The following is a 13,488-nucleotide window of genomic DNA, read 5'->3' as shown; positions in this document are numbered from 1 at the left end:
GGAAGAACATCCTGCTGAACCCCCACCCCATCAAGCAGAACAAAGGTCTCGTTCAGAGCAAGCACGCAGGATCATCACCGGCAAGGACTGCAACTCACAGACCGAGAAAAGGATGGGAAAGAAGCAAAGGCCAGCTGCAGAACCTGCCCAGTCCAAGAAATGCCCATCACCTGCAACGCTTTGGCTGCCAAGGTGAGCCCACAGCTGCTCCCCAGCCCCAAATGCATCAGGAAACACTGGCAAGCTGCACTTCTAAATGAGGGTTCAGTGACAGTGCTTCCGAGGAGCATCCCTCCCCGGGATCAGACAGATCTCTTTACCTGTTAATTGAACTGACGCTGGGCACGGTGTCGTTGTCACACACTCGCTCAGCAAGGAGTCTATCCCTGATCTCCCAGGCAAACATGGTGGGATTTTGGCGTTTGTATTCTGCAATTTTTTCAACGACTTTGGGTGTGGCGACCTTTGGTTTTGATCCTCCAATCACTCCAGGCTTAATACTCCCAGTTTCATAATACCTGGGACAACATCCAAAACAAAGCTTTAGTTATCACAAATAGACAGAGAACATGCTTCGAGATTTATAGAGAAAATAATTTCAAAGTAACCAAACCCCAGCAAATCCTAAGATACATCTTCACTTCCACATACACACTTTCTGCCTATGTAGTGCTTTATCACCTAACAGATTAACTTATAGTAATTGGAATTGGGCCTCAAGATACAATATATGTTTTTCTGTAATAGCAAGACAAAAGAAACAATGCAAGATTAAAGGGCATGCCAGGATCCAAAATTAACTGAAAATGTGTGTTATTAATCAGCAGTACCGGCAATAATAGAAACAAATCACACCAAAGACCACTTTTTGTGCTGGACTCTTTTGTAGCAAATTACTGTTTCTACAGAAACTCTCTGTCATTAATATCTACGTCTTGTTATCATTTCATAGTGAAATGAAGTTAGGTACTGTATTTTATTTGCACCTCTGGGATAAACATGCTGCCATAACTTTTTCCCATTTTATGGTTTTAGCACGCATATCACAGTTATGAGAGTTAAGTGTTTCTCAAAATGCATCCTTTCTAACGTTAACGTTTCTAGTAGTTTCAAGCACAGATTTGAAGGACAAGAGTGCTGCCCTTGCTCTGGAGGGGTCCCAACGGTGTGCAGGTCAGCGTATGTGACCACTCCGTGGCCCTTCCTCAGGAACAGCATCCTCACCCACACCAGCAGCTCTGCTGACCACCACGCCAGGAAAGGCAGAGCCCTGGGTCCCTGAACCCACAGCAACCCGCCAGGCTTCTTCACATGTAAATCACACAGGAGGAACTGCTTTGGATAGCATTGCAACAATATGTCCCAGCTACAGCCCACGTCCTACCGACCTCCCCTTTTAATAAACAAAGCTTTGAAAACGCTGCTAAGAGCAGAAGTCATTTTTGATCCGTGGAGGCAGACCAAGAAATGAGATTGTGCTCCTTGGCACTGCCAGGAAGCCCAGCACACGAGGCGCTCTCCCAGACAGGCGCTTCTTTGTATCTTGTGAATTTTCGCATGACCGCATGAAAAATAAACCCCATGCCTACCTGCCCCACCTGCCCTGACCCGGCACATCCATCCTGTACAGCGCAGACCGTGAGCCTTTCAACCAGACACCCGCTGAGCTGCACAGTCTCAGCAGCTTCAACACGTCCACTCCACACTCTGTGCCCGTATTTCTAATCGGGAGCTCAGAAATGGCTCCCAAAGAAGAACATAAAGACTGTTTATTACGGTATTTTCTCCACAGCTACTCGACATACCCAGTATACGGGGAAAAAAAGCATTAATTCCCCAGTCCTTCCAGCGTGAGCAGAACACAAACGGGCTGCGCAGCCAAAGTCTGTCGCATTGTAACATGCAACCACGTTCATGAAATTCCTGCCAGGCTACCAGTTTTCAATTGTTCCAGGAGAGCTCTGTGTGCAGGGCCTTAAATTCCTTCTAAAGAGACCGCTACCGTGGTGTTTGCGTGTTTTCAGATATTCTGGATGCAGGTGTGGACTCCACCAGTCTCCACAAGCCGTTTAAGCAATACTAGTAATGGAAAGCATCAAGTGTCCGAGATGGATTAACCCTCCCGGTACAGAACCGTGCAGTCATTCAGGTGTCCCCAAACACAGCCTAGCCTGAGGGCAGGATTCAGCTCCCCCCGTGCTTCCTGAGGACATGACAAAACAATGGCGAATGCAAACCGTAAACCTACTAGAACCTCGCACCCCTGGCCTCAAAACCTTCACCGCTGGCACCTCTCCCATGAGGAGGGTGTAGGAGGACGCCAGACAATACCATGGAATTCTACCAAACAAAAAGTCACCATTTACTTAGCTCCAGTCAAAACATGCAAGTGTTCTGGGGTGCTTCTCTCCAACAGGGCCTCACTGCGCTGTGACATGGTGGCAACTGCCTCACGATGCTGGGCAGCCCAGCTGAGCGTCACATCAGCCAGCAGCTCGGGAAGCTGTGGCCGCGTGTTTTCCACAGCTGACTCACTGCTGTAGTTAAGCCATGACGACAAAATCCCTCGCCACCACCGTGCCGCAGCAGTGGCAAGCTCACTGGGGGGGGGGGACACAAAGCCCTTGGTACCCTCTGGCCAGCAAGACCTCCCCCCCCAAATCCTCTAACCACTGCCTACGCACCCGTCCTCGCCACCTCGAGCCCTGCAAAGGCACGCGCACACCAGCGGGAGACATGCCTTGAGCGGGAGGACGCAGGATCGGGCCCAGACCCTTCATCCCCTGCAGCCAAGAGGTCTCGCTATGAGGGGGGACAACCGTCACCCAGCGACGGCACTGGCATCCCCCCCTCTTCGCCCTGGCAATGACCCTAGGCACAGTCAAAGGGCCCGCTGGCTGCACAGCATGGGCATCCCTGACTCCCGTCTCCATTTTAAAGGCAAGGACAGCCGCAGCTGGCTTCATTTTACGCACATCAGGGCCCGACCCTTTGCTCCCAGCCAGTTCCCCATGCAGGTGAAGAGTGGGCACCCCGGCGTTACCCTCTTCTGAGGGGTGAGTTTCGCTTGCACTGCAACTACCGGTTCCCTGCCCCTGAGTGTTTTTTTAAGGCTGTGCCAAAACCCACCAACAACATTCCAAACGTAAGGATTTGTTATGATTCTCATTTTTTCACGCACACGAAAACACACACACACACAGAGCTGCAATTACGGTGACATTTTACCCACTGTAATTATTAGTTATGAAAATAATGAGCTATGAAATTCCAATTTATTGTTGACAACTTTAATGACAAAGCTCTGGAGCCTCACTCCCAGCTCTATAGTGCAAATATATCTAACAGTAAACCTATGCAAACTACCAAAAGCAAAACCATCAGACATTTGCCTGGTAGGTAAATAAATTGCCTGTTCCTTAGCTGTGCGCTGGTCCTGACGGCGATCAGTGGAAATTCTGGTGCAGCAGAGAGAATCACCAGCCAAGCCATGCCAGCCACGAGCAGGAGCCCGTGCCGGCAGCGGAGGCAAAGCAATATCCCAGTGAAACAGCCCGTGATGGGCAGGCAGGTTTCAGATATGGAAAGTTTTCCTCTCTAGAATAGCAAATGCATCAGCATCCTCAAACCTACGCCGGGAGGAATGCATGCAGCTTGCAGGCAGAACGTTATCCCCTGTAAATGAAGGCCTGAGAGAAAAAGCGGGGATACGGAGAGCAACCGGCACGCTGGACCATGCGGCTCCCTAAAATCATGCCATGCGGGGCTGTGCGGGCAGATTTCCGTTTCCCAGTTAGGGCAAGTACAGGTAGGAGGGGGCTATGGAGAAAAAGAGTGCCAAGAGCTACGAAACCTGGGGCCTGGGGCTGTGCCAAGTCAGTCTGCTGCTGAACACTTAAATGGCCACTGAGAGATCATAAATGTTGCTAACCCAAGCAGATCCTCTGCATGATACTACCCAAAAAAATTGCTTTAACAGGCTTTGCAGCTATGCTATGTCCAGGAAAGCGAAGTGCGTCAAAATTGGAAAAGAAAAAGATTGTAAAAATGAAAAACAGTGAGAGTAAAATGCCAAACAATGAAGTTAACTGTGAAAGTTCAGTAAATAGTTCAGGAATTAACTTTTCCGGATTATCAAGAAAAAAGATATTCTAACAAAAAAAAAAAAAAAATGTTTTCCTTAACATAACTTGTCCAAGTACCTTAGAATATCTGGGGTCCAAAACCCTTTTAACACATATATTTTTTTATAAAAATTATGTTCAGATTTGTTCACAAGATACAAAGAAGCAAGCATGGCATTTTTTACCTGAATCTCTGTCACCTTTTAAAATTAAATCAGGCAAATACATGAATTTAGAGTTTAATTTGCTGTTGCCATAGTGGTTCGAGCAGCTGCAGCCTGAGCAGAGGGCTGCTCCCTAAATAGCCAGAATTAAGATGGTTAACAGTTACTCATGGTGTTCTGTGTTCTAATTAAGAACATATTCCAGCACAAGAGTGCAAAAATATGTTGAATTAAACAGTGGGACAGATTGCAGAACAGCCTGTGGGAATGAATGCATGGCAATGCTGATGCAATATATAACGGTATCATTGCTAAAAAGAGAGTCCTCCTCAGAAAGCAAAACAAGCAACTTCCACAACTTTTTTTTTTTTTTTTTTTTTTTACTGAAGATGACTCCCAGATTTATTCTACTTCTTCAGAACAGACAGGTGCAGGACATACGCCATATATATAGCAAATATACCCCACATGGCATTTTGCACTTTGTGTTACAATTACCTATGAGAAACCCTGAAAGGGGCAAACCAGACGTATGAATGATGGCACTTTTTTCCCACACCAGGCATATAAAACCACGTGAGCGGTCATGAAGCCCCTCTCCTCACTGGACCAGTTTCCTGAGGTTTCTACTATTGTCCATTTCTTTGCAGCCTTCAATTCAGGGACCGGCACTGACACTTTTTCTCTTGACAGACACAGAAGGATTCATCATCCCCCCTTTACCTGCCAAGTATTTTGCTGACGCAGCCATGGCTGACACGGAGCTGCCGGGAGATGTCACACGGTCGGACCCCTTGGTGGGCGAGCTCCACGATCCTTTGGCGAACCACATCTGGGAGGGGGCGGCCATTCACAAAAACACCCCCCAGCTGATTGACGCCTCCATGTCCTGAAACACACAGGGGAGGGGGGAAAAGGGCAGGAGAAGAAGAGCTGTGTGAGAATTTCAGGGCAGAACCCCCAGACCCAGCACTCCCCAGCGCTGGACATCGTTTCCCCAGCGTTGCTCCGACCTCCGGCTGCTTTTCCCCGGGCGCTGCAGGACCCGACGCGCAGAGGTGGTCATGGCCGCGCTGCCTGCGCCGCCGCAATGCCACTCGCCGGAGGGGAGGACTCTCCTGCCTGAAGGCAGATCGAGCCCCAAGTGGAAAGAAAATGGCCATGGGGAACCATGCAGCCATGGCCAGCTCCCCGCCCGTGGGCACCCCAAAACCAGCAGCTGCCCTGGCCCGACTGTGGGCTCCACAGGGGCAGGCCTGGTGCTGCCCCGTGGAGATGAGGCTGCTTGGGAGCCTCTGGTGAGGAAATCGGATGAAAATAAGGCTGGGTGATCGCTCAGCCTCCAGGCTATTTATGTCTGAGCACAGAAGGAGACTACCTGATATGAAATACATGGGGGTTGTTTTGGTTTTTTTTTTCCAGATGCCTTGACTTCATCGAGAAAAAAAAACAAAAAAACCAAAACAAAAAAAAAAGCATGATTTCCGCTCTTACAATTTACAGCAGTCTTGGAAGATATTATGATCCCACAAATGAAACATGAACAGTCACGCAAGCCCGGTATATTATTCCTTTTTGAGCAGATTTGCACTGTTCACCTTCAGCAAGGTGAATCAAGTATCTGGCCAAAACGGGACCCACCTGAATAGGAGTGAAACTGTGTAAAACTCATGAACATGCCATAATCCCACGTACCAAGTGAGGTAATTTAATTAACCCTCGTGTTGTTAATCATTCAAACTACTTAGATTACAGAGGAGTGCAGAAGCTGAAAACAAGCAATAGGGGAAATACGGATGCCAATTCCAAAAGAAAAATAATACAGAAAATCTATTTGCACAGGGCTTGAATAGGCTGGCAAGCCAAATGCCTCAGTGTTTAAAAGAAAAATTACTATATAGACCTATTTTTATTTAAATGCAGTCATTTCACCATTGATAAACCGCTGTCAAACTTCGCAAACACCTTCTATAACTGTCAGAACACATAATGAAATCCACATGAAGGACATGACTGCTAAAGCCAGCTAAAGCCTGTGGCAAGCAGACAAGTGTCTGCTCTGCCTTCATCAACGCGAGATGCAGACCTCTGCCAGTGGCTGAGCTGACCCCAGGCTCGCGCATCCCTCCTGCAGTCCCAGAGAGCAGGGGAGCAGATCCCGGGCACTGAGGCTGCCTTCAGCCACCCTGCCCAGGGCCACGCTGGGGCTGGGATGATGCCGCAGCTGGAGCCGGGACAACTCAACGGCAGAGGCGAAGAGGAGCAGCCCCGAAACGCTGCGGTGAACGAGACCTCGGGCTTCTCCCCTACTAGTGGCTTTGATCGTACAAAATCACGCACAGCGCATTCAATCTGACCGGCAAGGTCTGGCGGTGGTGGTCAGGGAAGGGGAGAGGGAAGAAGAGGAGGAAAGAAGGAAAGGGATGGGAAGGGAAGGAAGGGGAGAGAAGAAAGAGAGAAAGAGCAAGCAAGTGGAAGAAAGCAAAAGAAAGAAAGGAAAGGAAAGGGAAAGAAGGAAAGAAAAGAAAGGAAGCATTAAGACATGTCTTTCCTTAGGAAAAGGGCCGATTCTCACCCCGTAGCTCTCAGCCCCCAGGAGGCCGGCGGAGCCCGGGCCTGCCCAGGCTGAGAGCATCTGACCCTCCAGTCGCCGGGGGAACAAAGACCGGGGCCGCCGCCGCCCCTCCCGCCGGGGGACCCCTCCACAAACCCGCCACCGTCTCGAAAAGCGGCCCCGGCGCCTGGGCCGGCTCCCCGCCCGCTCGGGGTCCCCTTCACCAGCTGCCGCGCTCCCCGGACAACTGCGGCCGCCGGAGTCCCCGTCGGGCCGGGGGACTTCGAGAGGCGAGGCGGGGGGCACGGGGCTCAAGCCCCCGGCCCGCCGCACTGACGGGGGAGTGCGGTCGGTGCGCTGCTCCGCTCCCCCCTCCGCAGCTCGGAGCCCCGCCGCGGAGAGCGGGGACGGGGCGAGAGCCGGGGGCGCTTCCCGGCGGGGGGCGAGCCCGAGGGCGCAGGGGCCGGAGGCCCGGGGCTGCGGCGGGCAGGGAAGCGGGTGTCCGAACGGCGGCCGGTTCCGGGGAGCCGCCCGCGGAGGGGTCAGGGCTGCCCCGGCTGCATGTGTCCCCCCCTCCCCTGCCAGCGCCCGGGACGGCGGTGGGCCCGGGCTGTGCCCACGCGGGACGAGGAAGTCGCGGGGACCGCGGGGGTGCCAGAAGGGGCCAAGGTCCCATTCGGGACCGACCGGGCACGGGCCGCCGTGCCCCGGGCTGCGCCGCCGGCCCCGCTCGCTCTGCCGGCGGCAGCCCCCCGCCGCTCCCCGGCTCCCCCGCCCTCACCCGCCGCGTTTCACCGGGGTCGCCTCCCCCCTTCCCCCCCCCCCCCCCGACTCCCCCGGGGAGACGCGGCTCCGGAGATCGTTTGACGGCGAAGGGCCCCGGGGGTTCCCCCGCTGCGGCCGAGGCCCAGATCGAAGACACCGGCGTTTTGGTTTGGGGATATTTTTTTTTTCCCTTCTGTTTTGCCCCGAAATTTCTGCGGAAGGTATCGATTTCCCACGGCTGGCCATAATGCAGGGCGCCACTGAAACCCCCGCGGCAGCCCCCGCCCAGGGCGTCCGGCCCCCCGCGGGTCCCGGGTCCGAGAGCGCCGCGTCCCGATCGTCCCCCGCGACCGGGCGGGAACGAGTGCCCCGCGTCGCCCCCCCCCCTCCCCCCCACGCATCCCGCACCGCGGACTTGCCGTCCGTAAAGTTCGCCTTTAAAAAAAAAAAAAATTTCAACACACACAAAAAGCCGTGATAGGGTTCAACGACGGGAGAGAAATAAACGCGGATTTAAAACGCCGTGTTGCGCGGGGAGGAAAGTCCGTTTGCACGGGGGCGGCAAATGCCCGTTACCGGCTGCTATCCCGGCCCCGGATACCTCCCGAAACCGTGTGACGGACGGAGGGAGAAGGCAGCGGCCGGATGAACAGCGATCGAGGCGAAGACGGAGGAAGGGAGAGCTCCAGCCCTTTTGCTGGTTGGTTTATTTCGCAAACAAATTTCTTTTAGCTAAAAGGCTGCGGCGCACCAGGAAATGAGGTTAGTTCTACCTTAAATTTCCTTGCAATCTTTCGCCGTAATGCAGCGTTTAACTCACCGTGAGAGAAGATGTCATTTCGCATAACACTGTGCTAATGGATAAGTCTTCCCCGACCTCTCAAGCACAACAAATCTCAGGCAAGCCCATCGCGCACGACCTGTTAACCAGTTCTGCTGCCCGCTCGTCTGCCGCCGCGCTGCCCGACGCGGAGCTCGCCAAGGGATTGCTACGCTTTTCTTTGGGTGGTTAAAAAAAAAAAATCAAAAATAAAATAAGAAAGAAAGAAAGAAAATCTTCCCTCCAGCCCCGCTCCGTGCTCTTCGCATTTGTTTTGCCTTTTGTTGTTGTTAGTTTTTTTTTAATTAACGAATATCAAAATGTTGAAATAGAGAGAGCATATCGTATAGCAAACTTTTCCGTTCCTCGGAAATACCGGGTGGCTTTCTTCCCACATATTCGATTTAGGAGGAAACAAACAAAAAAAACGCCAAACAACAACAATAAAAAAATCAACACACAAACCAAACACACACACACATATATATACACATATATATATATACAAAAGCATGCGTGCATATACACAGACACACGCAGTTAAGCGTGCGTGTGCACCTATCTATGCACGGGAAAATAAACCTCGGACAACCCCTCAGCATCCCGCCGCCGTCCCTCCACCGGCAAAGCCACCCCCGACACCCCGCCGGCCTTCCCGAATGGCCACGGCGGCTGCAGGCGGGTGACCCGGGGCCGGGGGGAGGCGGCAGAGCAGCCCCGCGCCCCGGAGCCAGCGTCAGCCTCGGACCATCGTTTGTCCGGAGCCCCGGGGCAGGCGGGCAGAGGTGGCCCCGGTGGCCCCGTCCGCGATCGCGCAGGGCCCGTCGCAGCCGTGTCAGAGAAGTTGAACTAGCAGCCTACTTACTATGCATTGCTGCAAACGGGTCGTGCTTACAGTGTATTTCCATCGGAGCGGTCCGGGCCGGGGCGGCCTCGCCGAGCAGACTTCGATTCGCCGGCGGCGCTCGGGTTTGGGGCTGGGGAGAGGGGTGGGTAGGAAGCGCGGGGAAACAGCCGGAGACCGGGAAAAAAAAAAAAAGAAAAAAGAAAAAAGAAAGAAAAAAAAAGAAAAAAGTAAAGAAAAAATCCCCCAAAAAGGCAAAAATAAATATAAAAAAAAAGCCCCAAGAGTCCCGCCCGGAGCGGGGTCGCGGTATACGACAGCACCGGCCGACTGCGGCTCCCCGCGCCGCTCGCCACGTCCGGGGACTCGGGAGGGGAGGGGGGTGAAAAGGGAGGGGGGGGCGGCGAGTAGCGGCCGCCCTGGACTGCGCCTATGCCCCCGGCCGCTCCCCGGGCGGCCACCGGCGAGCCGCAGCACCCGCCTCCCGGCTCCGAGGCGGTGCTGGGCGCGGAGGGGGCGGGCGTCTCGGTCCGGCGACCGGGAGCCCGACGCTCCCTGCCCGACGGCTCTTTGTGCTGGCGGCACCAGCGGCTGCGCGGCGGCCTGGACGGGCGGCAGCGGGGACGGGCGTCCCGTCCGCGGGGCTCGGTCCCGGGGCGGCGGCGGTGCGCTCCGCCTGTGCCGCCCCCCGCCGCGCCGCTCGCAGCAACTCGCGGAGCCGGGCGGGGCGGCGGTGGTGCGAGGGGAGCGGCGGGGGAAGGTGTGCGAGAGGGCGGGGAGCGGGGCGGGGGCCGGGCTCGCCTCGCCTCGCCGCGGCCCCGCGGGACCGAGGCGCCCCGTCAGCGGCCGCCGTCCGACCTGGGGAGCCGGCGCGGCGCGCCCATCCCCATCGCCGCCGCCGCCGCCGCCCGCCGGGCCGCGGGGCCGCCGCCGCCGCCGCCGCCCCTCCCCGCTCGCCGTCGGCCTCCGGGCTCGCCGGGGCGGCGCGGCGCCTGGCTGGCTCGGGCGGTGCGCCCGGCGCGCTGCCGGCCCGCGGCGGGCGGCGGGGGTTGTGGCGGGCGAGGAGGGCGGGGGCGGGGGCGGGCCGGAGCGGGGGCGCGCGGGGCGGGGCGGGGGGCTCCGCCGGTTGCCGCGGGCACCGCCCCGGGACCGCGCCCGCCGCCCCCCGGCCTCGCCCCGCGACCGGACTGCGCGGCTCAGCGCGCCCGCGGAGACGGCGCGGCGGGTGGCGCTTCAGCACCGCCCGGCTGGACAGCGGCGGGCCGGCAGCGGGCGGCGCCCGCCCGTCACTCACCGCCCCGGCCAATCGCAAAAGTTAACTTGACGGCGCCCCGTATTGGCCGCCGGGCGGCGCCGACGGCCATTGGCGGGAGAGGGGCCAATGGGGGCGGGGGGCGTGGCTGCACGCCCCCACTGGGCGGTGCAGGGCGGAGGCTCAGCCATGCGAGACCGTGGAGGGAAGGGGGAGGGCTCCGGGGGGGCGGGCCCCGCCTCCCGGGGCCGTGGGCGCGGGACCCCCGACGGGTGGACGGAGCATCCCAGGGCTGGGGGATTCTCGACGGCGGGACGGCGTGTCCCGGGAACGCGAGTCAGCCGGCAAGCCCGAGGGAGTTTCCCGGGGCTGTCGGTCTCCCCGGCGGCCGGACGGCGCGTCCAGGGGCCGTGTGTCCCCGATGGCCCCCGCTCCCGGCAACCCGGGCAGTGGGTGAGGACGCAGAAGGCCCCGGGCCGGGGCTGGTGTCGGCGTCTCCGTCTCCGCCCGCCCGCGCCCTCCGCCGTCGCGGCGGGGCCCGACGGCCCTAGGGGGAGACCGCCGCCTCCGGGGCCGAAGGTGTGCCGCTCCGGTCGCTGAAACGCGGGTCCTGACATCCGGTTGCACCGGCCTCCGCTTGCGGTGGCTGCGGACCGGGCCAGAAATTCAGGGTCTCTTCCCCCTGTCCGCGTCTGTCCCGCCGCGGGTCAGCGGGGGGGCACGGCAGAGCCCAGCCGAGCCACTTCCCCCACCCTCGGCCCCGCCGGGTGGCTGCCGCTCCGCCGAGGGCGCCGGAGTCGCGTCTCCCCGGGCAGCCGCCGCAGGGCCGGGGCCGTGGAAGGCGCTGTCTGCCGGCCGCTCCCAGGGGAGCGCCGCCCCCTTCCCCCCGCCGCCGCTGCACCCACGGCCCACGTTCTCGGGGCCCCGCCGGCGGCAGGGCCGGGCCGGGCCCCCCCTAGGCGGCGGCGCTGGGCGGGTGAGCGAGGGGCGAGTTTTCGTTGAACGCGAAACTCCCGGGCGCGGCCGTGCAGCCGCAGCCGCCGCCGCGGGGACGGGACGGGACAGGGTGGGGGGTGGAGGTCCGGCCGGGCCGGGAGCCGTCGGGGGTCGACCCTCCCGCCCCCCCCGCCGCGCGGCGCCTCGACCCGAGGGAGATGTCGGGGTTGGGGCGGGGGGGGGGGGGGGGGGGCGCCGGCCTGGCTGGAACGAGGAGGGCGGGAGGCGCGGCCCCCCCCCCGCCTGGTCTTCATCGGCCTCCCTCCGCCGCCTCCCCCCGCGCGGGGCCCCCCGGGTGAAGCCTCCCCCCGGACCGACACCCCGCGGGGATGCGGCGGCACCGGCGGTTCCCGCGGCGGGAGAGGCCTCAGGGCGCCGCGCTGCCCGCCCCGGGCTGAGCTGCCGGTACCGCCGCCCCCGGCCCCCCCTCTTCGCCCCCGGCCGCTCCCGCCGCGCGGGGCGTGCGGCGCGCCGCCATGAAATGCTTTATCGATTAAACGATTATTCAGGCGATTTAACTAATAAAAGTCCCCATCGATTGCTTCGGAATTGCATTTCGCCGCTGCGCCGCGAGGCCGCCTCGGCACCCGCACCCACCGCCGGCCCCACGGCCACGCCGCCGCCGTGCTCCCCGCCGGGACGAGGCTCTCCCCGGCCCTCTCGCCGGTCTCCGATACCGACGCCCTCGCTCTCCCGGCCCCAGCCGCAGGGCCGGCGGGCGGACACCCAGGCGGCTCTCGCCGCCGGTGCGAGGCCCATCCGCGGGACACGGCGGGTCCCGGCAGCCCCCCCCCCCGCGCAGCCCCGAATGCCCCAGAGGCAGCCGGCCCCGGCCCCGCCGCGCCCGACCCTGCCCCGGGCGGCGGCTCACGCGTAAGCGGCCGCGGCGGCTGGTCTCGGCGTCGCCACGGCCCCCCCCCCCCCCCCCCCCCGGCCTCTAGCCCGCGTCCCACCTGTGCGGCCAGCCCGGGGGGTCCCGTAGGTTTTCTCCAACTCCATCCCGGGTTGTCGGGGCTTGGGGAGACGAGCAGGGAGAAAAGTTTCCACGTCGTGTTGCTATAGCCTTCCCTTTCCTTCTTTTTTCCTTCTTCTCTTCGTTTCTTTTCTCCTCGTGTTTCCTTGTTTTGTTTTCTCTTTTTCTTTTTTCTTATCTTTTTTTTCTTTTCCTTTCTTTTCCTTTTTATTTTCTCTTTTCCTGTCTTTTCTTTCTTGTCGTCTTTTCTTTCTTATTCTTCTTTATTTTCTTTTTTTTCTTCTTATTTTCTTTTTTCTTTTTTTTTTTTATTTTTAAGGGGCTCTCGCAGGTTGGAATAATTCAACTCTTCCGCTCCCCGCCGAGCTTTTGCAGCTGATCACTGAGCTGAAACTAAACGTTTTAGGTGGAAAAAAGCCTCTGAAGGAACCGTGAAATGATTAAGAAAGTAAAGAGCTCCTCGCCATGTGAGATCATGTCCTGTTCTCTAAAACATCACAAGATGTCCCCAGACGCAGCCAAGAAAACCCAAGAAAACTCTTTGACATCTGTTGTAGCAGGAATCAAAGTTTGCTCGCAGCCAGCCGCCCCCCGAGCGCTCCGCCGGCTGCTGCAGGGCGGCGGCGGCGGCGGCGGTGGCGTAGGCACCTGCCCGCTCTGCCCCCACCCGTCCAACCCCTCACCAACTTTTCAGCAGAACCGACTTCCCCTTCCCGGGCCGGGAGGTGACGCCGCAAGCCCCGGCGCTGCGCTCCCTGCCGGGCCGGGCCGCAGCGGGGGCGGGACGGGGACCTGCCTGCCAGAGCCTGGGGGACGGCGGAGACACCCCCGGCGCCGGCATCGCCCCCTGCCCTGCCCTGGCCTTCGCCCCTGGCGGGGGGGAAAAGACCTTAAGCCGGGGCGCAGCCCGGGGGCGAGCGGCCCGACGGAGGTGCCGGTGGGGAGGAGGGGGCTGGGCTGGGATTTCCCGGCCCTGGGTGCAGGGGACTGCTGGGG

At 59.0% G+C, this 13,488-nt stretch overlaps 1 protein-coding gene across 7 annotated transcripts in view; it reads right to left on the bottom strand.

The window, feature by feature from the left end:
• The window catches only part of PAX5 (paired box 5), a 132,147-nt gene extending 119,629 nt beyond the window's left edge, over nt 1–12,518 (bottom strand). For 4 of the 7 annotated variants that reach the window (XM_040579961.1, XM_040579962.1, XM_040579965.1 and 1 more), the window contains exons 1-3: nt 12,473–12,518; nt 5,012–5,177; nt 321–518 (exon numbers count right to left, since the gene is read on the bottom strand). In XM_040579961.1, the coding sequence (XP_040435895.1) occupies nt 321–518; nt 5,012–5,177; nt 12,473–12,518 (410 nt within the window). Of the gene's footprint in view, nt 1–320; nt 519–5,011; nt 5,178–9,292; nt 9,336–12,472 lie in introns of those variants that run through there. The other 3 variants (XM_040579964.1, XM_040579966.1, XM_040579968.1) reach the window with 2 other exon arrangements.
• Nucleotides 12,519–13,488: the final 970 nt, after the last annotated feature.

Source organism: Falco naumanni, chromosome Z (genome assembly GCF_017639655.2).
Source record: "Falco naumanni isolate bFalNau1 chromosome Z, bFalNau1.pat, whole genome shotgun sequence".
In the NCBI taxonomy this organism is placed as follows: domain Eukaryota; kingdom Metazoa; phylum Chordata; class Aves; order Falconiformes; family Falconidae; genus Falco; species Falco naumanni.
Note: the sequence above shows the minus strand (reverse complement) of the source record. Positions and strands in the feature narration are given on the sequence as shown.